The 26,687-nt window shown below is 43.7% G+C and overlaps 1 protein-coding gene across 9 annotated transcripts in view; it reads left to right on the plus strand.

The window, feature by feature from the left end:
- Positions 1-19,249: 19,249 nt before the first annotated feature.
- Sun1 (Sad1 and UNC84 domain containing 1) overlaps positions 19,250-26,687 on the plus strand; it is a 58,608-nt gene continuing 51,170 nt past the window's right edge. For 3 of the 9 annotated variants that reach the window (XM_063233994.1, XM_063233993.1, XM_063233995.1), the window contains exon 1: positions 19,899-19,918. In XM_063233994.1, coding sequence (XP_063090064.1) covers positions 19,913-19,918 — 6 coding nt within the window. In that variant the 5' untranslated portion in view covers positions 19,899-19,912. Of the gene's footprint in view, positions 19,458-19,897; positions 19,919-26,687 lie in introns of those variants that run through there. The other 6 variants (XM_063233992.1, XM_063233990.1, XM_063233986.1 and 3 more) reach the window with 4 other exon arrangements.

The raw sequence follows: 26,687 nt of genomic DNA on the forward strand, positions 1-26,687 counted from the left end.
CCCACGTTGATGATGATCACCAGTGGTGCGTATGTAACTCTCCCATGTGGTGTAGGATGCTCATGCATGTACCACTGCTACTCTAGGTGACGGGAACATGTTAAAACATCTTCATGGAGAAAAAGTCTCTTACTCTGACTTCCAAATGCTTCAGTGTTTAGAAGCAGATGTTTAGACTCAGCCAGCCCACATGGGCTTGATTGACGAACAGCTGATTGACCAAAATAAGCTTGTGGACATGCACACCGGATATTTTTGAGAACCGGAAGCTAACTCCTGCAGGTCTGCAGCTGGGGGGTTTCTGAAGACACCAGCAATGAGTGTGTCAACACCTCAGCAGGCAGAGCTGTGCATCATCTGGATTCATATATTCAGCTGTGTTCTGTTCCACATCATGAGTGGACAAAGATGAAAAAGCCAGGGGCAGTTCAGAGGAGGGTCATCCGAAGATACTTGTAAACCGAGCGATCTGGAGGCTGAGGCAAGAGGATCACAAGTTCAAGACCCCCTGGGAAAGCTAGCAACTCAATAAGAACCTGTCTTTAAAAAGGGTTGAGGATGTAGCTCAGTGAAAAGTCGGGTTCAAATCCTAGTACCATACTGAGTAAATAAATAAGTAAATGCAATATTATTTATTAATCCCAATGTGTATATTTTGCCAGCCATGGTGGGCTAAGCCTGTGATCCCAGCTACTCAGGAGTCTGACACAGAAAGACTGCAAGTTCAAGTTTCACCTGGGCAACTTAGGACCTCAAATACTAAAAAGGGATAGGTAGGGGTTGTGGTTTAGCACCCCATGGGTTCACTTTTTCAGTGCTGCCAAGAGTCTTCAACTAAAATACTGAGTTACAACAACCCAATCCATACTTTTCTATTATAAATTTGTACTTCAACATAACAGTGGCCAGCTATGATCTCAGCAGCTGTGCATGGAGAATACAGGAAGCAGTCTTAGTGTTTACTCACTTGGTGTGTGCATGTGTGTACAAGCGCCAAACTGGGACTTTACCCACATGATGCCCTCCTATCAGATTTTGCATATATTTACTTGAGCTTCACAGGGGGTAAAATACACCCACACCACTTTTCTATTATAATAGGTTTCTGATTCAATACTATTTACCACTATGTTACAAAATAAGGTTCATGTTATATGTTATATGTGAGGAATAAGAGAATAAAGCCCAATTTTTTTCTGATGAATGCTTTGGTCAAAAATGTGTTTTAGCCCTATCAGTAATACCATTCTGAATCTTTGCCACTTAAAATATCTGCAAAAAGAAAAAAAAATGCAAAACAAACCAAGGCTGCAAAATCCCAAAGACTGGAAACCATGTAAGGTTAAATACAGCTTTAAGCAAATGGCACAAACTGAACGATCAGAATAAAACTGCAGCTCTGAAATAAAATCAGCAGTCTTTCCTGAGAGGAAAAATTACCAGTTCCAGGGAATCCTGGAAATGCAAAATTTAAAACTGGTGAGCAGCACCTCACCTCATCTCGGAGGCACTGCATGGATGAGGTGTTAGCAGCGGGATGCTACATAGAGAACTGGCTGTCCCTAGTGCCACTGCTCAGGAAGACACTGTGACTGTAAGCAAGCTAACTCACCTCACAGCTTTCATCAGAAACCACAGGTAGGTAGCACATGCCTATAATCCCAGAACTCTGGAGGTGAGACAGGAGGATCAGAAGTCTGAGCCCAGCCTGAACAATTTAGAAAGACCTGGTCTCAAAAAAAAATTTTTTTTAAACTATGGGGCATAAGTTAGTTTACAACAACCCATCCCGTATTTTCCTACTGGAAATCTGTACTTCAGCGTAATAGTAGCTGGTCTCATAGCAGGGCCTGGGGGTGTATGGAAGCAGTCTTCCTGCTCACCCACTTGGATGAGGGAGATACAGGAAACATCTTCATGTTTACCCACTGGAATGAGGGGAACACAGGAAGCAATCCTATTTACCCACTTGGATGGTGAACAGCAAGGGGTGCGCATGTGTGCAAAAGTGTCAAACTGGGACTTTTACCCACATGAGGCTCTAACGGGTTTTGTGTATGTTCACAGAGGATCACAGGGGGTAAAATACATCCACACCACTCTCCTGCTCCTAAACATGTATTTCTCCACAAATGCAATGTGGGTGTGACTCAATAGCTGTGGCTGCAGAGAGCAAAAACCCAGTTGTCCATTCACCCACTTGGCAGATGAACAGCAAGGTGGGTACAGGAGCTCCAAAGCAGGGACAGGTGACTTTTACCCATGAAGTGCTCATCGCTAAATTTCTGTGCATTTAGGACTTATTCTACAAACAACAATAACAGAAAACATTTTTTTAAATTTTTCTGGTACAAGTACTCCATTAAGTACAATGGCACATGAAAAACTAGATTTGTAAGTGTTGGAGGAGGTCAAAAGTGAGTCATCAGATCATTCATGCATCGATGAAAACACTGATTATGACTTTGACATTGGCCATGAGAGCTACAGTTCCTGTGACAGTGAAAGGGAGCAAGAATCACCTGATAAAGACACAGGGGATGCAGACCTCTTTGATTCACATGCTGAAGAAAACAGCAATATGAATGCATATTTGACTAGTGGAAATGGTACGAAATGGTCACACAGCCAAATGGAACGATCCAATGTTAGAACCGGGTCCAAAAATACAGTGAGGATCTTGGCAGGGGTGAAACCTGTTGGACGGAATGCCATCACTGACGTTCAATGTTGGAAACTGTTTGTCACCAACAAAATGCCACAAGATGGTGTGAAATAAACAAATGCTGAGACACAAGTAACATGTTCTGTATGCACCAAGAGCAATACTCAAAAATGTGTTTATTATGACATCTCACTAGCTCAACTGAAAGCATTTACAGGACTGCTATACTGGGCAGGACTTTCCATTGGTTATCACAGGATTGTAAAAGCCTTATGGAAAAGCAATGGGCGTGGGTTTGAAGTTTGTAGACTAACAAGGACACTGAGCAGATTTGGTTTCTTTCACAATTGCCTGAGGTATGATGACACAACCACTCCCCCCCCCCCAAAAAAAAAAGAACTGGTAATCTGGCTTGAGAGTAATTGTCAGGTAATTTACATACCATCTGATAATATGACTGTTGGTGAATCTCTTGCAGCATTTTATGGTCATTGGACTTCAGGCAGTATATTCCAAAAAACCTTCAAATACGTCATAAAAATTTATGCTCTTGCAGATGCAAAGACTTATTATGCTTTCAATTTAGAAATTTATCTTGAAAGTCAGTAACCAGGTCCTTATTTGTATAGTAATAAACTAAATGATGCTGTAAACAGGCTTGTTGCTCCCACCTCCCAACTAATCAGAATGTGACATTCAACAATACGGTTTACCAGTTTTGTTACGGATTAAAAAATGGTGGTTAACTTAATGACAGCTGGATCACATCAGCATGGCGCTGAGCGTAGATGTTACATCTGAGGAAAGTTGCTAGCATAAATAGAGATGTGGAGAAGGAGAAGCTACTGTGTTGAGGTGTTGAAGCATTGTGGGTTCTTCTATGAGTTTCTGTTTGAGCCATTGGTTCTCCTGGAGAAACTCTGGTCCTCACATTGAGCATTGCTTCCTGGCTCTGGTGAGGAAGACATGTGCTACTTGGTCTCCAGGATGAGCTCGTCCCGCTGGCTTCCTGGCATGTACTCAACTGTGGTTGTCGTCAGAGGAGTTCAGAGCCTCCATGTCACTGAGGATGGCTGTGGTGCTTTTCAGGACAGCCCTGATCTTTGTTGTGAGTCTGACTTCTCGGCTCCAGCATAGAATACTCAATCTATCAGCACAGCTCCTTCATTCAGCTGGCATAGACTTTCTGGCTTCCACCGCTGGGTCTTCCCAGCACAGATCCATAAAGACTGGCATGAGTCCTTCTTGTGGGCTCTATACCTCCAGTTGGACTCGTGAGAGGCATTGTCATGAGCTCTGGGTCTTCATCTGGACTCATGTGGGACATTCCTATGGGATTCAGGCCTTGGCTAAATATTCTATATCTTTAGTGTTGTGAATAGATTTCCTGCATTGTCTTGTGTTAACTCTGGGTGATCATCATAAATAATAATATAAACTGCATGTCCTGTTTTTAAGTGTTCTCTGCACAACCCCTGACTACAACGTTTCCAACTGATACTACTTTTGCTAACAGCACAAGTTGAAAAGCATAGGAACTGTATGTAGGAACAAAGCAGAAATCTCAAATGAAATGTTGTAATTTCAAAACAGAATGGTATGGTACAATCTTTGGAATTCAGAAAAATATAACATTGGCCTTCTATATGGCAAAAAAAAAAACTGATAAGGAAACCTCAACAAAACAAGACTGAGATGGTAACTTTCTACATCAGAAACAAAGGTGGGGGAGGTGTTGTTGAGTTACACAGCAATTATAATGTCACTTGAGACAAAGAATGTTGGCTAATAGTTGTGTTTTACTCAATCCTAAACTGCATGGCAAAAATAATTTGATAATTTACAAAGGAAATAACAAGTGCAAAATATCACAGAGAAATTTCCTTAGAAGAGTGGAACTGGAACTCTTAAAGGATCATTTACAACAGATGAAAAACAAAATGTTTCTTCCCAGGGAACTATGCAAAAAAAAATTGCAGAGCACACTGGTGAGCTGACAGGCGAACAGGCAGGCACACATCACAAAGACCTACTACAACAACAGGAAAACAAAAAAGATGTCAACTGTGCCCCACAGCAGGAAAGGACAGGAAAACAAAATGTATGTGCTCTCAGTGTAAGTGATGCTTGTATATGGAACATGCAGTTGTCATGTGTGACAGTTGAAGCAAAGATTATTTCTGTGGTGGACTTTTGTATTTTCATTATAGTTCAGATAGGTTTTGTTTCTGATGTCATCTTTTAGGTTTTGTAAGTAAGTAAACAGCTGATGTGAAAATGTGGACGTCTAGTCTAGGCACTCATTACATATTTGATATTTTATCTTATTGATGCCTTATTTTCCTGCTACATACACACTGTACAATACAGTAGGATAGAACAGGAAGAGAGGTGACAAGAATGGCCTGCCACAGAGAAAAGGAAAGCTAAGCACATTGCTGTCATTGTGAGCGAGACGTGTGTGTGGAGCGTGCAGTGGTCATGTGTGAAGATGCCTTGGGTGTCATAATTGAACAGATGTTAATTTTTATAGGGTTCTATTGGTATTTTCATTGTAGTTCATATTAGGAATCTGTTTCAGATGTTACCCTTTAGGTTTTGTGAGCATGTACACAGGTGATGTGAAAATGTTGAGGTTCACGCTAAATGTGCAATACATATGAAAACTTAGTACTTTAATTTTTTGATATTCTATGTTCTTGTTAACTACACATTATATAAGAACCTCCTGCCAAAACAGCTAAACCAGCAAGATGGCAAATATGTCCTACAAAAAGGCCAGGAAAACAAAACTTGCGCTGTCAGGGTAAGCGATATGTGTGTAGTGAATGTGCTGTGATCAGGTGTACCGTAAGTCTGATAGTTGAAGTAAAGATTAATTTTTTTGTACAGCTCTATTTTCACTGTATTTCATTGTAGTTCATATAGGAATTCATTTCTGTTATATTTTAGACTTTGTACATTAAAAAAGTCAATGTTGAAAATTGTGATGCCTTCTTATAAATACTCATTAAAAATATTAAAAATCCAGAGATTTAGTTCAGTGGCACAAGTACCTGCCTGCTAATCAGAAGGTTATGAGTTCAATCCCCAGTACAAAAAAAAATTTCAATACTTAATTTTTTGGTATTTTTCTTCTGTTGAGTATCCATTGTTTAATATAATAAAACTCATAAAATTAAAATTAATAATAGGAATATTCTAAAGAATAAACATGGATATTATAACCCAAAATAATATGCTTTTTTGACAAAATTGTTGGGCTACAAAGGACCCAAGCATTGACACACCTTACCTGAACTCACCAGGCAAAAATGCTGAGTGAAAAAAGTCCACCTCAGAAGGATTCAAACAATTTGCTCCATTGACATGATGTTAAAAATCACAATGCTGTAGAAGCATATACCAGAGGGTGCATGGATTATAGATAAGAGGTAAAAAGGGGGAGGTCAGGGTGTCTTTAGTTGTGCTGGTATATCTGCTGTTCTGAACAGATTCAACGCATCTATCTTTCACTGATCATACTGACTTTGGAGAAGGACCAGAAGTCACAGGGTGTCAGATTCAGTGAATAAAGTGGATGAAGACACCCTGTAATATTTTTATGAGCTTGCCTTTCCATTGCGTGGCCCTCAGAAGCAGCATTCACTGCATTTTTTATTAGACCTTGTAAAGACACTCTTAAAGAGGACTTTCAGAACTACTTCAGAAAATAGCAAAAACAGTGGGATGAGCTGGGTGTGGTGGTGCACACCTACAATCTCAACACTGGGGAGGCTGAGGCAGGAGGATCACCCTGAGCTTGAGGCCAGCCTGGGCTACACAGTGAGTTCAAAGACAGCCTGAACTACAGAGTGAAACTCTGTCTTGCTGGGCATGGTGGCTTAGGCCTGTAATCCCAGCACTCGGGAGGCTGAGATGGGAGGATCATTGCGAGTTTGAGACCAGCCTGGGCTACAAAGTGAGCTCAAGGCCAGCCTGAACTGCACAGTGAGACCCTGTCTCAAAAAAAAAAAAAAAAAAAGAAAGAAAGAAAGAAAAAGAAATTCTGTCTCAAAAAATCCAAAACAAAGAAAAGAAAATAGAACAATGGGATAAGTGTGTTCCAACCAATGGAGAATATTTTGAAGGAGATTAATAGTAATGCATCTTTTACTGTAACAATTTTTTTATTTAACACATGGTACATTTTTTTCATGTGGGATAAGATTCATAAAGCTGAATGCACAAGGGGCTGGGGATTTAGCTCAGCGGCTTATGCCTTGCAAGCACCTGCCTTGCAAGCAGGCGGTCGTGAGTTCGACCCTCGGTACCGATAAAAATGAAAAAAAAAAAAGAGATAAAAGCTGAATGCACAAAAAAAAAGAAGATTGAAGGAATTTGAATAAAATGAAAGGTAGAATCAATGTTTATATTTTGGCTTGACATATTATATTAGCAAAATATTGTCATTGGAGGAACAATACAGTATATTATTTCTTTATAAAAAAACAAGGGCCAACAAGCCCAAAATAAAATTTAATTTTTTCATTCTTTAATATTGTTCCTGAAAGAAGACCAATGGGTCATGGTTAGTCAGATTTATCAACAAGTATATTATTTCTTTCTTTCTTTCTTTTTTTTTTTTTTTTGGCAGTACCAGGGATTGAATTCATGACCTTTAACTTGCCAGACAGGCACTTATGCCACTGAGCTAAATCCCCAGCCCTAGTATATTATTTCTTGTAAGTAATGAGTCTGCACTTATCTCACCAGTGTACACTGATATGTCTTCAGAGTACAAAGTAGCATGCAATACAAGATATAAATATCCAACAGAGAGGGCTTTTTTTTTTTGAGGGTGGAGACTGGGGATTTAATCCAGGGCCATTGCATTCAGCTATATCTCCAGCCCCTTCTTATCTTTCATTTTGAGACAGGGTCTAAATTGCCCAGGTTGGGCTCAAACTTGTGATCTTGCATCAGCCTCCTAAAATGCTACAATTACACTGTGTGCTGCTGTACTCAGATCAATAAAGGGTATTTGAAAACTTCAAATAAGTTGTGTCATCAGAAATTTTTTTTCACTATTCCTCTTAGAGGTTACTACTAATTGCCATGGTTAACTAGTTCTATAATTGTTTTGTTAAATAATAGAATTTCTACAACAGAGAGTTGAATAGTACCAAAATTTTTTCAAAGAAATACCTGCTTTCCTGTTTTTTGGTTAAAGTGAGAGCACAGGTATGGAAATGATTTCTTAATCCCAAGCAGTACTACGCTTTGGGGCATCTGGCATGGCTGTGCCCAGTCCTCTCCCCGACCCACTTGCCCTAGGTGCTCAGCAGGGGTAGATACTGAGAGAGCCCTCAGGCCTGCAGAGTACCACCTTGCATAGCAAGAGCTTCCAGGCAGATTGTCCACTTAAGCTTTTCGACCTGCAGTTCCATTTCCGAGGATTTGTCCAGTGAGACCTAAAGGCAGGGCAAAGAGAGTGTCTGGGAGGATCCTAGGGCCACTGGAGGTGGGCACTCACTCCCTAGGAGGTAGCACCAGACGCAGGAAATGTGCCAGGCAGGAACACTGAGATTTGTGGAAAAGACCGGTCATCAAGGAAAATGTGTAGATGACAACATTTAGCCTAGAAAGAGGAAGATACGGGGGATCCTCCATGGCAGGACTCATGGCTGGTTGACATTGAGGTTGTCCCCCATTCAGTGTTTTAAGAATATTTTTGACAGCATATGTGCGTTGCTTGTGAAATGGAAAAAGAGGGACTTACAAATCACCTCCCACACTTTCCTCATTCCGCCTCTGCCCCAGGCTGGACACCACACTTCCCTCCTCACAACAGCTGTCTCTGGTCTTGATCCCTGCAGCTCCGTCCAGCTCTCTCCTCAGTCCCAGGCAGGTAACTGGGGTGACCTTCTGCCCAGAGCCCTCCCCGGGGACAGAAGCAAACCTATCATCCCTCACCCAACCTTACCCTTTTTCCTCAGCAAGGTAAAGCTCTGGGCAGGCAGATTATACAGTTGGGTAGGAGAAAACCTTGGGGTGGCCGCATTCCAGACAGCATGGGTTAGCAAGGCTGACCATTTTCGAAATTCTCCCCCACTCCACCCCTACCATGTCTTAGCAGGTCTGGGGTCTGGTGTGTTCACTGCTAGGCCCCTGGAGAAGAGGAAGCTTCCTTTTCTAGGAAACACTTGTGAGGAGCCATGTACTGCCCTACAGGAGGGGTCTCTCTCCTGGGCCTGACGGGTGAGGCCCAGGGAAGCTAGAGACTGGTTTCTCAGGAGAAGGGACGGGACCACTAAAAAAAAAACAAAAACAAACAAATAAAAAAGCAAAAGTGCTTAAATTTTTAAATATTGGCCACTAACTAATGCACTCGTAAAACACCATGAAGGGTCAATAAACATATCTATGGCCTGCTTCAAGGCCACCTGTCAGACACTGGGATATGGGCTGTAATCACCCCAGAGCTCAGATCATCTGCCAGGCAGCCACTGAGGACTCTGTGCTGGGCTTGGTCTGACGGCAGGTGAAACAGAGATCCTTTCCCACATGGCACTTTGATGCTGTTGCTGGTGGGGAACAAGCACTAAACAAAATAAATTAGTTTGGACAGTGATTAAAATGAAGCCAGAGGAAGAAGCAGATTAAATGCTTAATTGTCTCACGTACACAGCGGCTTCCTGAGAGTGATGGCAAAGTTCTGGAAATTAAATGCTGGTGCTGGCTGTACAATACAATGAATCACTACATTCCACCAACTTGCACATTTTAGTTGGTTAAGATTGTTTTTAATTGTGGTAAAGCTGGGTCTGGTGGAACAGGTGGGATCCCAGCATTTGGAAGGCTGAGGCAGGAAGCTGGTTGTGAGTTCTAGGCCACCCTGAATTTCCTATCAAGACCTTGTATCCCAAAACAACAACAAAATTACAGTAAAATACACATCACCTTTTTAAAAAATTATTTTATTTTATTTTAGTTTTTTTGTGACAGGGGATTGGATGCTCTCCAGCTACCTTGGGATGGTTATAGCTCACTAGCTGCATTGAAAAAAAGACAAAAAAATCCTGGCAGAACACAATGAGAAAAGAGTTACTGTCTATATATGAAGGACTGTTGAGCTGCCTGTTCAATAAAAGAAAGCGCGGTGAATTTGTCAGGGGAATAGAGCCCAAATATGAAAAGGAGCAGGTCAGATTTCCATGCTTCCCATGGAGGAAAAAGTATGGCAAAGAGGGATTCTTGGTAAATTATCAAGAGCCTGAAAGTCAGCCCAAGCACGCTTACCCACATGACAGACTCAATTAAAAACAGGAGTCTCAATTTAGGTTACCTGATTAAACTGTGGGGAATTAGGGTCATGAGAGTTTCTGCTTACCTCTATCCAGAACAGGACTACAGTCCTGCTTTCTGAAGAGGAGCCTCAGGTCTTCCCGAGGCTCACAGGAGTAGCTTTCTTTTTTTAAGTGGTCTTTTTCCTCAGATGGTTCAGGTGGGGCTGGCTTTATAACTGTCACTTTTTCCCAGGCTATGTCCCTTGCCTCTGTAGTGGTCCCAAGAAAGGAGCTGGTCTGAGCTGGCCAGGCTGAGTGGGCAAGTTTTACAGACCTGACAGGTGATCGTAGCTAGGCTAGTCCTGTGAAAATTTGAGTGGACCTTTCCCGTGGAGTTTATGTGGCTTTCCACTGTATCCCTTGGGAAAGGACCAGTTGATTGGTTCCACAGGAACTGGGAACAAGGCTGGAGTGTTGTAGGGCTGTAAGGCTGCTCTTCTTCTAGCCTTTTGATTTTCCAGAGAGACTGTAGACATGTCTCTTTAGGGTCCCTGACAATGAACAACAGCAACCTGCCTGGGAAGACAGGATGCCTCCAGTTTACCAGTAAATCTCTTCCTAGAAAGGGAGTTTACACAATGAAACAATTAAAAACTCATGGTTAGACAGCTAACATTTTACATGTCTAAGCAGGAGAAAGGAAGCTCTGACTAGGATACCCCTGGATCCCAATTATGATTGTAAATCTAGAGGAGGGTTTTCCAGAGAAAAGAAGATAAAAGACAGAGGAATTTAAATAGCTTATGACATTGAGGGTCACCCATGATTTCCCTTTTTCTCCTCCTTCTTTTTCTTCGTCTTTTTTTTTTTTTAAGACAGGGTCTCATTATGTATCCCAGACTGGCCTTGAACTCACAGCAATCTTCCTGCCTCAGCTTCCCAAGGGCTGGGACAGGCATGCAGCACTATGCTTGACCTTACCCAAGGTTCCTCAAAAAAGACAGAGATAGATGTCTGAGGGCAGGAACACTATAGGTTGCCCTGGGCCCCTTCAGTCTGCTTCATCACAGTGGGAGGTAAGGGTCCAGAGCCATGAGTCAGGCATACCAGCTGCAGGGCCAGGTTGGTGGCTTGGTACAGTAACATGCCCAGCGTCCAGTTTTCTTGCAGGTGTGGAGTAACCCTGGCTTTTTCCCTTGGACAGCTTGGGTTGCTTAAAGCATTGCTCATTGCTCTTTTTCTTTTTTTTTTTTTCCTCAGCCCTTCTTTCATTCTCATTTGGGTCCTAGTTGTTGAACCCAGAATAAGCCACATCCAGCAGAAAATAGTGGGTCTCTCTGTGGTGGAAATAAATGGGAGAGACCCATATTTCCCTGAGAGACAGGTGAGTGTCTGAGGTCAGAATCATTAAAGATACACATTTTTAACCAAGTATGGTGGTGCATGTCTATAATTCCAACACTTGGGAGGCTGAGGCAGAAGGACTGTTATGAAATTGAGGCCAGAATGGGCTACATAGTGAGTTTAAATCTACCCTGGAATATATAACAAGACCTCCAAAAATCTGTTTTTTTCTTTTGGAGAGTCCTTTAAATACCATGGTTCTTTGACCTTCACAGAGGAAAATGTCATAAAAGCTAGCATAAGGTATTTTACACAACTTTCCTTGCCTTTGCAGACAATAACTGCCATTCTGAAACCATGGCTCTACATTTCTTAGTTCATCCTAATTCAAAGGCACTGGGATTTGCTGGATGCTGCCCAGGGCACATCCTGGGCCCCACTGACTCCTTAAGAGAGAAGGGTGAGCCCTCTGGGGGCTCCCTTAGCCACTGGAGAAATAGTAAATTCCTAAGAGATCAGGGCAGCCTGGGGGTGGGAGTGCTCCCTTACAAACAGTCTGGCCAGGTCAGATCAAAAGCCAAAAGACAGGGTATAGAAACCATCAGCAAAATTTTCAAAGTTGTTGGAAAATTTACTCAGCTTCTCTTTGCACCACTGGATGTCCATGTGAGAAGAGATTCAAACAGAGTTGGGTGGGATGGATGAGACACACCCTAAAATAGGTCTTGTGGCCAGGAATTGTGGGAAATCTAACAGGCTCATATATATGGGTCAATCTTCAACCTGTTTATGGGGACCTTACAGAGAATCTCCTGGTGGTTACTGCGCCTTTCAGGCCCAGGGTGTAACCTGATACAGCTGAACTCTTTGGGATTAGGTCATAGAAACCTTATAGAAACTTTCTCTGCTTGAGCTCCTACATGGGAACCTTATAGGACATCATCTTGGTCAGTCTCACAACTATCCAATTATTATCAGTGTGTCCTCTGATAAAATTGGGCTCCTTGGGTGCCAGAAGTATCTGCCTTGTGTGGGCACAGTGCCACTTTCCCTTGAACTTTTGAATTTCCCCCTATGACAAAGGGTTTGGAGGTGGAGTGCTCTACTGGCTGGGTCCTTCTTAGCCAATTACAAAACCACCTAATATCATAGTATGAAGAGGAGGAGGAGATGCTTTTCCTCAATAAAACCCCAACACCCTTACATTTTCCTGCATTTTTGTTAGATTAAGCCACAATAGAAAACATGTCTGATGACAAAAGAAAACTACAATGCAACAATCACAGGTTACACATCCTATTAGATAGGAGCATAAACTTTAGGTTCCAGTTTTCACAACAAAAGCAAAAATGGAGAGAAAGAGCTAGTACTCTGCTTTTCATACTCTTAACCAAATAAGCTGACTTTTATATGCATGTTTCTAAATTACTTTAATTTCTGTTAAAGAAAAAAACAGGGCTCTAACCTGATTCAGCAGAGAAGGAAGTGGCTCATATGATCCTCAAAAGGAGAGGTCTTAGCTATTATATGGCTTGTGTGTAGATGTCCCCCTCAAAGCCTCATGCCATCATAGTTGGGGCTTGTTGGAGATGGCTGGGTTTAAAGTGTGTGAGGCTGAGATTAAGCATGGAATGAATCTAGGCTCAAGGGTGCATGATTACTAAGCTAGTCCACTGATTGGTTTGGCATATTTGTAGGATTAAGGGTGCCTCAGCTGAGTGTGAGTGCTACATGCCATTGTGGATAAAATATAAGGGGCAAAAAGAGGACCTTAACTTGTCACTTGCTGCCGTCTGACTGCCATGAAGTGTTTCTCCTCTGATGCCCCCCTGCCATGCCATCTTGCCTTGGAGTCAGCCAACTTTGGGGCTTTTTTGTTTGTTTGTTTGTTTTGTGGCACCGGGGATCGAACTCATGACCTCGCGCTTGCCAGGCAGGCCAACTTTGAACTGAAACCTGTATAAACTGTAAATCAAATAAACCTTTTCTCCTTTAACTTTGGGTATCAGGTATTTTGTCTCCAAAACAAAAAGAGTAACTAAGACAGTTATTACCTATAAAGGTGAAATTTCCTGGTATGAGTTTAGCTGCACAAAAGAAAATGGTGAACATGGCAAAATCACATGACCAAACCACAGACCAACAAAAATGGCTGGCAAACATGGCAGAAACATGTAGTTAACCCACAGGACGACTCAGTGTGGCCAAACATGGTGAGACCATGTAACTGACTCACAGGAGGAACAAAAATGGCTGTCAATCATGGCAGATGGGTAGACTATCCTGAAACAAGGCCCTGACAATGGGACTTACTAAAGATACCCAGAGAAAAAACACCATCGAGGGGGAAAGTACAGATGAGACTTTGCTCACAAGCAGGCTCCCAAAAGAGGGAGAACCAAAGCTTCCCAAAATGTTGGGAAAAAGAAAAATGTGAACCAGAAGTGTAAACAAGGACCAGACTGTATAACAAGTATTGTGAAGTAGGAAGAAAACGTTCAAATGGGAAGAACCCAGGAAGTGAGAAGGGGAAAGGAAGGAAAGGAAAAGGAAAAAGGAATAGAAGGAAAAATGGAAAAAAAGCTTCTGTAAATAAGGAGGAGAAAGGTTAAAGAGAGGGGAAAGAAATGGGGAAAAAAGCAGCAAGCTACATCATGTACAGGTACAAATTCAATATGATGAATGTTATCAATATACATATTTAAAACATACCAACAAAATTAATTAAAACAAAAAATGTGAGAAAATAAAAAGAGGCATACTAAACTCTAGGTTGCACACATGGAATCTGTATGGTTTGTAAAAGCCTTGCTGGGCCCAAGTCTCTATAGTGGAATTCGAGCTTTGGCCCTAATCCACTCTTACTGAGCCTTTGTCAGTTGGACAAACATAATCTGTTCCACATTGAGTGTAGTGCCTCGTATCTCTAGTTCTTGCTGCTCCAGAGGCTGAATCGGGATGGTCATAAATTTGAGATAAGCCAGGGCAACTTAGCAATACCCTGTCTCAAAATAATATAAAAGGGCCAAGGTCATAGTTCATACAAGGTCCAGGGGAGGCTAAAATGGACCTTTCCGCAACTCAGCCAGGGATACATGCTGGCATCCCCTCACCACACTGAGTAAGCAAAACTGGGAAAGAGAAGACAGAGAAGGGAAGATAAACTTGAGACAATCTGTGGGCCTCTTGTACAGGCTGGGAAAAACACAAAGAGGCCATGTGTCTCCCCTCCCCATCTTACATTGTGGGACACACTAGAAAACTATTTCCAGAGCCATGATAAAACAGTATTCCTGAGTTCTCCAGCTTCCATTAATTTTTACAGCCCTCTAGATCTCAGCTTCTCCTAGGTAACCTAAAAGGATTTGAGCCCTCTAATAGACAAAAGCCCATCCTGGGAAAGGGACAAGAAAGGGATTGAGCTTTGCTAGGGAACATACAGAAGGAAAGAGAAAAACCTAAATCAGCCCTTCTTGGCCACAGATTTCAAAGAGAGAGAAACAAAACTGTGCCCAAAGAGCCTCACCTGGTCTTGGCTAGTTCGCCAAAATACATCTGAGTTCTGAGGTCTCTTAGAGGTGTATTCTAAGCTCTTGCTGTCCTGAACAGAGAATTGGTCAAGACAAGTGCAAAAGAGCGAGACCTTACATCTATTAAAGGGAGAAAGAGAAACACACTCTGCAGAGTGAATGTGGACCAATAAAAAGTAGAAGCTCACTACAGGCTGAGCACTGTGAAAGACACAGCACAGTGGTTAAGAATTTACTGATGGCCATCTTTGCATCCCCCACTTCTTAGGTGATGTCAGGTCTATGGCATCCTATCAAAAACCTGCCTGATTTCTCACAAGAATTGAAGAATGTTCTCTGGTCCCAGATGCAGGCTTGAGAATTGCTTTTCTGCACATCTCCCGGATCTCTGTTATTGCCCAATTGATCAGCTACTTTGCCACACCCTCATCTTTTGCCTCAGAATGAACAGAATTTTGGAGTTTTTTGTTGTTGTTTGTTTTGGTCAACTGGGGATTGATACTGGAGCCTTGTATGAGCTATGTCCCTGGCCCTTTTATACTGAGACAGGGTCTTCTTGCTAAGTTGCCCAGGCTTGTCCCAAACTTATGGCTCCAAAGTAGCCAAAACTGCAGGTATGAGCCACCACACCCAGTTTGGAACAGGTTGTCTTTGTCTGACTGATGAAGGACCAATGAACAGTGGGTTAGGGCCAGACCAAGAATTCCACCCTAGAAACTTTAAGTTGGAGATCTCATGTGCGAGACACAGAAGAGTCAAGAAATGGCAGGGGGACGTTTGGAACCAAGGTTTGGGGACATCAGTGTTTGCAGGTCAGAGAGATGACAAGAAGCCCAGGTCAAACTGAGGTCATCCTGGACTGGGGTGGGCCCTAAATCCAATGACAAGTGTCTTTACAAAAACAAGAGAAAGATAAAAGAAGACCGCACTGAGACAGAGGCCAGGTGAAGTCAGGAGCAGAGATTGTATGAAGCAGGCTCAAGCTGCCTGGAGCCCCTGAAACTGAAGGGAAGGGAAAGATCCCTATTCCAGGACACACCCTTACTAAGGTCGTCTCATGGAGAGGGGACTGACTTTTTCATTTAGCAGCACTCCTGACTGTAGCTTCAGGAATGGATGGGGGGGGGGGGTCACAGGTGACAGAGCCCCTTATCAGCAGAAACATCAGTATAGGGGCTTTTGAATTGTGGAATTTAGAAACACAGGCCAAAGCAGAGATTGTCTCAGTTCTCTGCCTTGTTGACTTACTCTCTAGGGACCAGCCCTAAACCACAGCAGGCCTTGGAGGCACCCTCAAGGGTTTTGAAAGACGACCATAGGAGCAGAGAGCATTTCCTTTGTGGTTTTTCCCCTACCCACCCAAAGCAGGAACCGTAGGCCAGCAGGATGAGAACCAGCTCCTGGATAAATCAATTTAAATTGTTTCCTTAAGGAAAAGGGATTTTTGCCAGGTATGGTGGTTCATAATTATAATCTCAGCACTCTGAAGGCTGAGGCAGAAGAGGGCCTGGGCAACTTAGTGAGAACTTGTCTAAAAAGAAAAAAGGTTGGGGAGGATGAGCATCCAATTCTAATTACGCACTGATCGTAAGCGCAAAGGCTCTGGGTTCAATCCTCAGTACTGGGGCTGGGGTGGGAGCAGGTGTGTTATGTTAATTTCCTGAGCCTAGTGGGGGACAGCTGGGTAACTTTCCCTCACCTGATTCTCTGGGGCCTTTGGAGCTCTGTGCAGCATCCTAATCCAGATGGCACGAAGCCACTGGGCTCAGGTTTCTCAGCCAGTCCTTATTCCTCTCTCAGGAGTCAGGTTCTGTTTACAACCCACAGGCAGAACCTGCTGCCAGTTCTGAGGTGTGAGCTCCTGGAGCAACAAGAACTTCTGCCTGCTGGGAACTTGGTACAACAGGCCTTGGGTTCCCCATCCTTGCAGCAAAGACAGTAGCCGTGGAGACAGTGAGCACACACACCTGCTGTATCTCCTGCAGCCAGGCTGCCAGCCCACCTACTGCCTTGGTTTCCCTTGCTGTGAAATAGCAACAGCTACAGTGCAAGAGTCTAAGGACCAACACTTGGGGGCACACCTTGTCACCAGCATCCTCCTCTGAAACGAGGCCAGCCAACTAGAGAAATCCACACGGACTGTACTTTGGGCACAGGGCCCTAGACCCCTCTACTTCTTGTCCTTGTTTCTCCCCTAACAGGCCCCACTGACCACCAGAGTGCGTGGGTGCAAACCAGTACTTTTGGGGGGTGAGGTCCCTGTATTTCAATGTCTGTCCACTGAAGCAAGAGGCCTACAGGCGCCATCACAGGGCTAGTAAGTGGGCAGGACTACCTGTTAGTCTTTCTCTCAAACAGATGTGATTGAAGAATATATTTGACTCAGCGTTGTAACAGCAACATGAGGGCCATTCATACTAATGCACTATGTTAAAAAGTTAGCCAGGCATGTTGGGACAAATCTGAAGTTCCAGCAACCCAGGAAACTGAGGCAGAAAGAGAATTCAAGTGCAGTCTGGGCAACCCAACTACAAGATCTTGTCTTAAGTTAAATTTTTAGGGGCCGGGGATATAGTTCAGCAGCACAAGTGCCTGCCTGACAAATGCAAGGTTGTAAGTCTGATCCCTCATACAAAAAAAAAAAGAAAAAAATTACTCAAGTTAAATTTTTAAAAGGGCTAGCTGGAGGTGAGTGTGGTGGTACATGCCTGTAATTCCAACACTTGGGAGATACAGGAGGAGGATCACCCTGAGTTTGAGGCCAGCCAGGGCTATGTAGTGAGTTAGTGAGTTCAAGACCAGCCTAAACTACATAGTGAGATCCTGTCTCAGGAAGGCAATATATATGGTTGAGAACAAAGCTCAGTAGGAAGGTCCTGGGTTCAATCTATAGTACCTAGCCAAAGAGTCAAAGTTTGTATATTTAAACTGTGAGAGAAAAGTGAGGGACAGGTAATACACTCTGAAAATCAGTTAAGAAAAATGGCTACAACCTGCCTTGTTTACAGAGGCTCCATTTTTTTTTTCTTGTCTTTTTTTTTTTTTTTAATCGGTACTGGGGATCGAACTCACAACAGCCTGCTTGCAAGGCAGGTGCTTATGCCACTGAGCTAAATCCCCAACCCCTTTTCTTGTCTTTTTGAGACAGGGTCCACTATGCAGTTCAGGCTGGCCTTGAGCTCACTTTGTAGCCCAGGCTAGTCTCGAACTTGCAAGGATCCTCCTGTCTCAAGCCTCCTGAGTGCTGGAATTACAGACATGTGCCACCACACTCGGCTAGAAGCTCCATTCTTAACACTCCCAAACTAGAGACAACCCAGATGTCCCCTGACTGGTCCCGGGCTCAGTAACCATGGGCCACTGGCCTCAACAGCTAGCTGCCACCCTGGGACAGTTTCCTAGAACACAGCCCTGGGTATCCGCTTTCTCTAACAGTGGTTTCCAGTACTTGCCATGGAAGCCCCAGGAGGGTCAAAGCCAGCTTGATCCTTACAGGAAAACTCACAAACTTCTCAAACAGCGTGGGATAAATTAGCACATTGTGGAACCCTCACCATATAAAGGGGGACAGCTGCTTTCAAACATGAGCAATCACTTGAGCCCTGGAGTTGGAAGCCAGCCTAAGTTACACAACTGTATATACATTGTCAAAACACAGAAGGGAATAGTTTTAAAAGGAACGTTATGGTTTGTAAATGATACTTTCAATTAAGGGGGAAAAAAATCCAGTCAAGTGTTTGGAGGGCGAGGGCAGGTGGGATAAAGCCTGAGAGCTCTGCAGGGAGTAGATGCAGCCGTACGCATAGGCGCTCTAAGGCAGGGAAGCCATGGATGCGGCCGGCGTCCCTGGATCTGTCCACCCAGAAAGCGGGCGGGGGATGAGCAGTGCAGGAGACGCGGCACTGAAGGGGCAATAGAGGGCTCTTACGAGCAGGGACCGGGGAGGGTTGGAAAACTGTAGACTCCGGGAAGCAGCAGGGACTAAGAGGGCCAGCAAGATCCGGCCAGAGATGCACCGAGGATGGGGGGGGGGCGCCCGAAATGCGGCCCCTTTCCAAAGATGCGACCTGCGCGACTGTGACCTCTCCCTCCGCCGCAGAGTTCTCCCCGGTAAGGCAACCCTTTCCCCAAGATGTTGCCCACGCCCGCAAGGAGCTACTACCCCCCTCTTCCAACATGCGACTCCTACCCCTCCACAAGCCCTTCCCCCGAGATGTGGACCCTCCTCTATCTGCATCCTTTTTGCAACGTAAAACACCCCACCCCACTCCCAGGCAAGCAAGCCCTCCGGGAGATCCGGACCCTCGCGGCGACGTTAATCGTTCTCCAGACGCAGCGCGATCGCCCTCTGCCTCGCCCTGCCGCGTGACGCACCGCTGACCCCACCCCACTCCTCCTGCCCCTCCCTAGCGCCCACCCCACCCTCGCGGCGCTGGCCCACAGCTAGCTCTTCATTGGTCCGAAGCTTGAAGGTGGCGCGCTCGGGATTGGAGGACGCCGCGTTGCTCTTGCCCCTGACCGCGATTGGCTGGAACCGCGGGGTTCTCCAGTCCCGGCCTCAGAGGCGCGGACGAGGCCTGCGACGGCGGTGCGAGTCAGGTGAGCTAAGGCCGGCTGGCGGGCCGCGGTGAAGGCCAGAGTGGAGGCCGGGTAAGGGACCGAGGAAGCCTGGGTCGTGCTTGAGACCCAGAATGCCGCCTAGGGTGGGCAGGCGGGCGGGACCCGGCCGTGTTGCGGGCTAGCTTTGGTCGGCAACAGTCACCGCCCACGGCCCGCGCAGCGCTCCTGCCTGCAGCCGGCCGGAGGCGTCCCTTTGGTGCTCTATCCCCCCCCACCAGCTCCCAAGCCGTGCTCCTCCGGTGTCCCCGAGACCTCAGTTTCCCAATACCGGGTCTCCTAACCCCCGAGTCTCGGGTCCCCAAGCCTGGCGCGCAAGCGCGGCCCCATCCCCCTCCACGGGCGCGTTCTGCCGGGGGCGCAGGTGCCCGGGCGGGGCGCAGGGCGGGGCGCGTGGGGCGGGGCCCTGCCCTGGCTGCCGGGCCCTTCGGAGGCGAGAGGACCGAGACACCTGCCCTCACGCTGCCAGTCGCTCGGGACGGTCACCTATGCAGGTCTGTTGGGTACACTGTTGGTCACTTTAGTATTTGTTAAATCTGAAAAGTCATGGTCATTACAACAGTTGTGTGTTTTTCAAATCATTTCTGACATAGTTTGCTCACCTCCCCTTGGTTTTTCCTCCGAGTGATTTGGAAATGCAGTGCTACTGTTTGGGTATGGGATTTTGGGATGATTGTGTGTTGTTCTGTTTGTTAGATTATCATAATGCTTTCTTCTAATACACCTATTCCACATTTTAATTTGGCTTCATCTTAAATTTCCCAGAGCTTTTCCCCTCTGAATCTGGGCACGTGTTTTGTCTCGTCTAACCCCAAGCCAGGGTTTATGGCTATCAGGGTCCCGGAGCAACCTTCTGTACCCTCCTTCTGGTCCCAGAAAAGGTCGTTCCCTCCTGGGGCCTCAGGTGAGAGTGAAAGAGTTGAGAGGCACTTGCTGCCCCAGAGTAAAGGTTTGAGTCTAGATGAGCCTTGTTTTACTCTGTATAGTTTTCTGGGGGTGAGAACAGGAAAGGGATGGGTGCATGGTACCTAGCAACTGATTGTATTTGTGTATTAAAAATATGCATAAAATTAACCGTTTTAAACTGTTCAGCTCAGTGGGATTAAATACATCCATGGTGTCACCACTCTCTAGTTCCAGGCTTTATTATGCTAAATGGAAACCTCTTACCTCTTAAGTCTTTCCGCAGTTTTTTCTTCCTTAGCCTTTGGCAACCACTGATGTCCTTCTTGCCTCTGGATTGACCTAATCTGGTTCAGTTCATGTCAGTGCAGTCATATAGTATGTAGCTCTGTGCATCTATCTGGGTTCTTTGACTTTATGTGTTTTGAGATTCATCTGTGCTGTAGCATACATCAATATTTCATTCCTTACTATGGCTAAGTCATTTCCATTGTATGTGTATGTGGAACTTTACCCATTCATCAATCTATGGGCCTTTGGATTGTGTCTGCCTGGATGTGCTGCTGTGAACATTAGTGTGCAGGTTTTTATTTGAGTGTCTATTTAAAAAATTCTTCAAGTATATACCTGGGAATAGGTGTGCTGGATCATATGGTAATTCTGTGTTTAAGTATCGGTACCGGGGATCGAACTCAGATGACCACCTGCTTGCAAGGCAGGTGGTTATACCGCTGAGCTAAATTCCCAGCCCTATGTTTAAGTTTTTGAGAAATAGCCAGACTTTTTGCATAGCGATTGCACCATTTTTTATATTTCCACGAACAGTGTGTGAGAGAATTCTATACTCTCAACGCTTGTTATTTTCCTTTTTTTTTTTTAACGTTATGACCATGTTAAATAGTATCTTGTGGTTTTATTTTGCAGTTCTCATATGACACAATGAATGATGTTGAACACCATTTTAGTGTCTTTGTTGGCTGTTGGTGTGTCTTTGGAGAAATGCTTATGTAGTTCCCTCATCCCTTTTTGCTGAGACAGGGTCTCATTATATAGTCCAGACAGGCTTTGAACTCACTATGTAGCCCACTCTGACCTTGAACTCCGGTAATCCTCCTACTTCAGTCACCAGCCTCCTGAGAGCTTCGATTACAGGTGTGTGCCACCACACCTGGCACCATCTTTTAATTGGGTTATTTTCTTGGCTGAGTTGTAGTTCTTCATATATTCTGGATGTCAGACCCTTTTTAGGTCTCCTTTTTTAGAGTTGGTTTCTCACTGTCTTGGTAGTATCTTTTAATACTAATTGATATAATTTATCATATGTTTTTACTTTGTTGCTCACACATTTGGTGTCCATATGTAAGAATTCTTTGCCAAATTCTAGGTCATGAAGAGTTAATTATGTTTTAAGATTTTTATTAGGCCAGTGTGGTGTCACATGCCTGTAATCCCAGCACTCTGAAGGCTGAGGCAGAGTGGGGAGGCTGAGGCAGAAGAGGGAGGCTGAAGCAGGAGGATTACTGTGAGTTTGAGGGAAGCCTGGGTTCTGTAGTGACCAGCCTGAACTGCATAGTGAGACCCTGTATCAAAGAAAAAAACAAAATAAAATGAAAGTCACTGGAATTTCATTATAGTTTAGCTCTCATATTTAGGGCTTTGCTCCATATGGGGTTCATTTTGGGATATGATACAGTATATATGGTAGGGTCTAACTTCTTTATTTTTGATGTAGAAGCTCAGTTCTGCATTCATTTGTTGAAGAGACTTTGTGTGTGTGTGTCTGGCCAGTACACGGCCCTGGTAGCCATGTCAAAATCAGTTGGCAAAAAAAAAAAAAAAAAAATCAGTTGGCCATAGATACAAAGGTTTATTTCTTGATCCTGAATTCTGTTCTGTTAGTCTATGAACTGTCCTTACACCAAGATCACGTTTTTCTAGAAAGTTTTAGGATCAGGAAGTGTGATTTCTCCAACTTTGTTCTTTTTCCAAGATTATTGTCATTTGAGACGTGTTATAGTTCCATCTGAATTTAAGGATCAGTTTTTTCATGTCTGCAGAAAAAATTAACATGATAGAGATCTGTTGGTTCTAGATCACTTTCAGAGTGATCATTACAGTATTTACATTTACATAGTCTTTTAATACTTGCACTGGAGGGTAGGCTTTTTAAAATTTCTTTCAATACATTTTGTGGTTTGCAGTGTGTAAGTCTTGTACTTGTTTGGTTAAATTTATCTGTAAGGTTTTTATTATTTTTGATGCTACTGTAAAAGAAATTTTCTTAAAAATTTTTATTTCATTTCACATTGTTCATTGCTAGGGTTTAGATGTACATACAGGGTGTCTTTTGATTTTTGTTGTTTTATTTTATTTATTAGGGGTTGACCCCAGGGTTTTTGTCCTGAGCTACATCCCTGTGCCTTTTAAAATTCTTGAGTCTTGCTAGATTAGTTGGGTCTTGAATTAGTTGTGATTGTCATGCCTCAACCTCCCAGGGTGCTGGGATTACAGCTGTTTGCCACCATACCTGGCAACGGTTGGTTTTTGTATATTGATCTTGCATCATGCCACTTGGCTTTAATAGTTATTTTCTATGAGTTCTTTAGGATTATATATGAGGACATGCCATCTGAGAATGATGATAATCTTACTACTTCCTTTCCAATTAGATTCCTTTTATTTATTTATTTTGCAGATTGCTGTGGCTAGGATCCCCAAGGACAGTGTTGTTTAGCAGTGGTGATACTGGGCATTCTTGTTTTGTTTGTGATCTTAGTGGAAGCTTTCTGTGTTACACTTTTGTGTGTGTGCACATATGCATTATTGGTGATTAAATCCAGTGGTTTTTCACTGAGCTACATTTTAAGCCCTCTTAAAATATGTATTTATTTATTGAGATAGTGTCTTGCTAAGTTACTGAGTTGTTCAGATAGGACTTGAACTTAGAATCTTCCACTTTAAATTCTGAGTCTTGCTAAATTAGTCTCAAACTTGTGATTCTCTTGCCTCAGTTTACCAGAGTGCCGAGATTACAGGTATATGCCTTCATTCCTGACTTTTTTAACTTAGCTGGGGACATGGACATGGGAGTCACTTTGTATTCCTGGTTTGACTGTTTTATCCCAAGGGAGTGTAGGGATTCCCTGGTGTGTTTTTGTATTTGTTGAGATGATCATATGGTTTTGTTTGTGTCTAAACAGCCTTTAAGGATTTGATCCTTTTCTCATGTATTTTGTTTCTGTTTTCTGCCCTCACTTCCTATTGGAAACAAGTACCAGTAGTTTTTGAGTCTTTTGGGTGTTCTATGATGAAAGTTGGATGTTTTTTAGTTTTTCTCATTTTAAGCTTATAATTCATCTTTTTCTGGCCCAAGTCAGTTTTTGTGTGTCTGATTTCCAAAAGTTTCAAGGAGTTTCATCTCCTTTTGTTTTTGTTCTCCTGGTTATCTTCCTAAGAATAGTGCTTTGGGAAAGGTGAAAGCTAACATCTCTGTGCAGTGCAGCATTTTTAACTGGAAATTCCTGGGCGATCTATTTTCAGAGAATACTAGTATTTAATGGAGTGTGTTGTCTGGTCACAACCTCTTTCTCCTGGCCCTGAATTTATGACAACTGAACCATCTCCTAAATAGTTCGTGTTTAGCCTTTCCGGATCTTGAAAACAAAGCCAGTTTGACTTGACTCTTAGTAAGTGCAAGCTGCATGGTTTAAGTGGGACCCAGGGGAAGCCCCACCCTTCACTCACCTTGCAACACTTGCTCTTCCCTGGACATCTCCAGGGAAGTTGAGAGTCCTGGGAGCTGTTAGTTTTCCTGTACCCACTGATGCCTCAGGCCAAGCATTTCTATTGCCTCCTTGAAGAAACTTGCATTACTGCTGCTGGGAATATAGAGGTGGAGGAGGTGGCCTGGTCCTTGTAGTCAGAGCAGAGGTTGTCATGTTTAGTTGCTTGGAAACAAGGTCTGGTTTTCTTCTTCCCCTTGCTCCCTAAATTTGGAACTCATTGCTGTTTTGGACTGCTTACCCTACTTGGTTTTCATATAGAGTCTGAAAATAGTAGCTCTGCATTTGAAGCAGTTTATTTCCAGTGGACCGAGAGAGACACAGAACATAATGCTGATGATGCTTATAATAGCTATTTATTATAATTAGTGTTATAATTGTCTCTGCTTCATTAAGCAACTTGTATAGCATATTAGTTTTGCAATTTCAGTTTTATTGGTAAGTAAACACACTTTTCATAGTGTTTGCTTTTCATTTAGTCACATAAAGGTACATAGTACTGCATAATGGCTGCAGGTTGTGAATTGTAATGTAGGAGGCAAGATGTTTGTGACAGTTGCATTTTGCCCTTATGCAGAATTAAAAGTGTAGGTCACAGATGATCTGTATGAAAATGCTCACTCCAGATCTGTGGTTCCTGGTGGAGAGTGGTCAGGTTCCCCTGGGGACACGTGTGGTTTAAAAATAGAGCAACCCGTTGTCCGGCTGCTTTGTTTTTAATCATTCTACTTATTTTTACTTTTAGTTAATCTGATTAGAAGATGTGGACTGCATCTAGAATATGAGAAACATGTAGATTTATGATTTCTTCACTTGTTTATATATTCATGCTGCAGACATCTTTAGTACTGGAAAATGCATACGTTTAGCTGGTGTGTCCTGTTAGGGAGGACAGAATTGTGCAGGGGTGATCTAGGAAAGGTTTTAGTGAGTAGGGTGTGTTCAAAGAATAAAGTCATGTAGTTAGTGTTAAATAAAATCCTATTACCATTCCATAAAATTACCGGACAGTTGGAAGTGGCACCTTGCCAGTTCTAGCTAGACAAATCTACGAGAAGAAAGAATAAAGAGAACACAAGTACTTGGGATCTTTATAGTTTTTTCTAGTTTCGTGGAACACTTTGAGCGTGATTTTTCCAGGGCATAGTCAGAAAAGGAGCAGGTAGTGATGGGGATGTATTTTCAGCTTAAGTAAGATATAATGGTAAGCTCCCACTTTGTAGCACTTGACAGTATTATCTGTCCCCAGCTAAGGCTTAGACCTGCAGATGAGTGAACCACACTTAATGCCCTTGGTGTTCAGGTTCTAGCTGGAGAGAGACTTATTAATAAGTAATTGTTAGACCTGTATCAGTGAGCACAAATGCTGGGGAGCACTAGTCCAGCGCCTCACTGTGCAAAGTCCACAGGAGCTTGGGGGGGTGTAGCTAGACACAAGCATGGGAAGGAGTGTAAGGAAAGAAGGCAGTGTTGCAAATAAGGTAAAGCCAGAACAGTGGGGTGGGGTGGGGGAATGGGTGGGACCAGGAGAAAGGAAAAATGGAGATATGTGGACAGAGGCTTGTTCAGGGGGCCACAGTAGGAGCCCAAGAGAGTAAGGCTGTCTGAGCTGTTTGTAGGCTTAGTGAGGTAGTTTTTTGTTTTGTTTTGTTTTTGCTTTTTTCTTTTGGTACCAGGGATTGAACTCATTGACCTAGCGCTTACCACGCAAGTGCTTGAATCCCCAAGCTAAATCCCCAGCTGGTAGTTTTCTTTCTTTCCTTTTTTTTTGGGGGGTGGGGAGGGGGGTCTCTTTGAGACAGGGTCTCCCTGTGCATTTCAGACAGGTCTTAAGCTCACTTTTGTAGCATAGGCTGGTCTCTTAACTTGCAGTGATCCTCCTGCCTCAGCCTCCTAAGTGCTGGGATTCTAGGTGTGCGCCACCATGCCTGGCAGTGAGATAGTTTTCTAAGAATTGGCTTGAGGGGGCAAGGCTGGAGCTGGAACGTTCATCTGAGTGCTTGCAGGGAACCAGTTAGAGATGGTAGGTAGGGGAAGGAATGAAGGAAAGGAGCAGAAGTCTCGGGTAACTGACATCTGGGATGTAGGACTTGTGGCTGGGCCTGGTGTAAATGCCCCACATAAAATAAAACCAGGCAGCAGCTCCTGTATACAGATGAGAATTACAGATGGGTTAAATAAGTTACAAATGGTTCAGCATGTGAAGTCAATGCAGTAAGTAGAAGATCCTACTACAGACTAGTCCTGACTTTTGACTTAAAGATGCCTTTCCAGAAGGAGGACTAATGAAGGCATTCCAGACCTGGCACAGAGTCACATATGCAGAATTATCAATAGTAGTGCCCTCCGTATGTTTCAGTTGTGTAAAACCAGTATCTTATGTACATGGTGATCCTATAAGTAAGAGAGTAGTTAGCCGTGATGGCAAAAGCCACCTGCACTCTCAGACTCTGGGAGACCAAATTAGGAGAATTACAAGTTTGAGCCCTGCTTGGGCAACTTAGTGACTTAGCAAGACCCTGTCTCAAAATAAAAAAGATTTGGGGATGTATGTATTTCAGTGGGAGGTCCTGAGTCT

Source organism: Cavia porcellus, unplaced genomic scaffold (assembly GCF_034190915.1).
Source record: "Cavia porcellus strain 051 isolate PalLab524CR breed Dunkin Hartley unplaced genomic scaffold, mCavPor4.1 scaffold_23, whole genome shotgun sequence".
Lineage (NCBI taxonomy): Eukaryota > Metazoa > Chordata > Mammalia > Rodentia > Caviidae > Cavia > Cavia porcellus.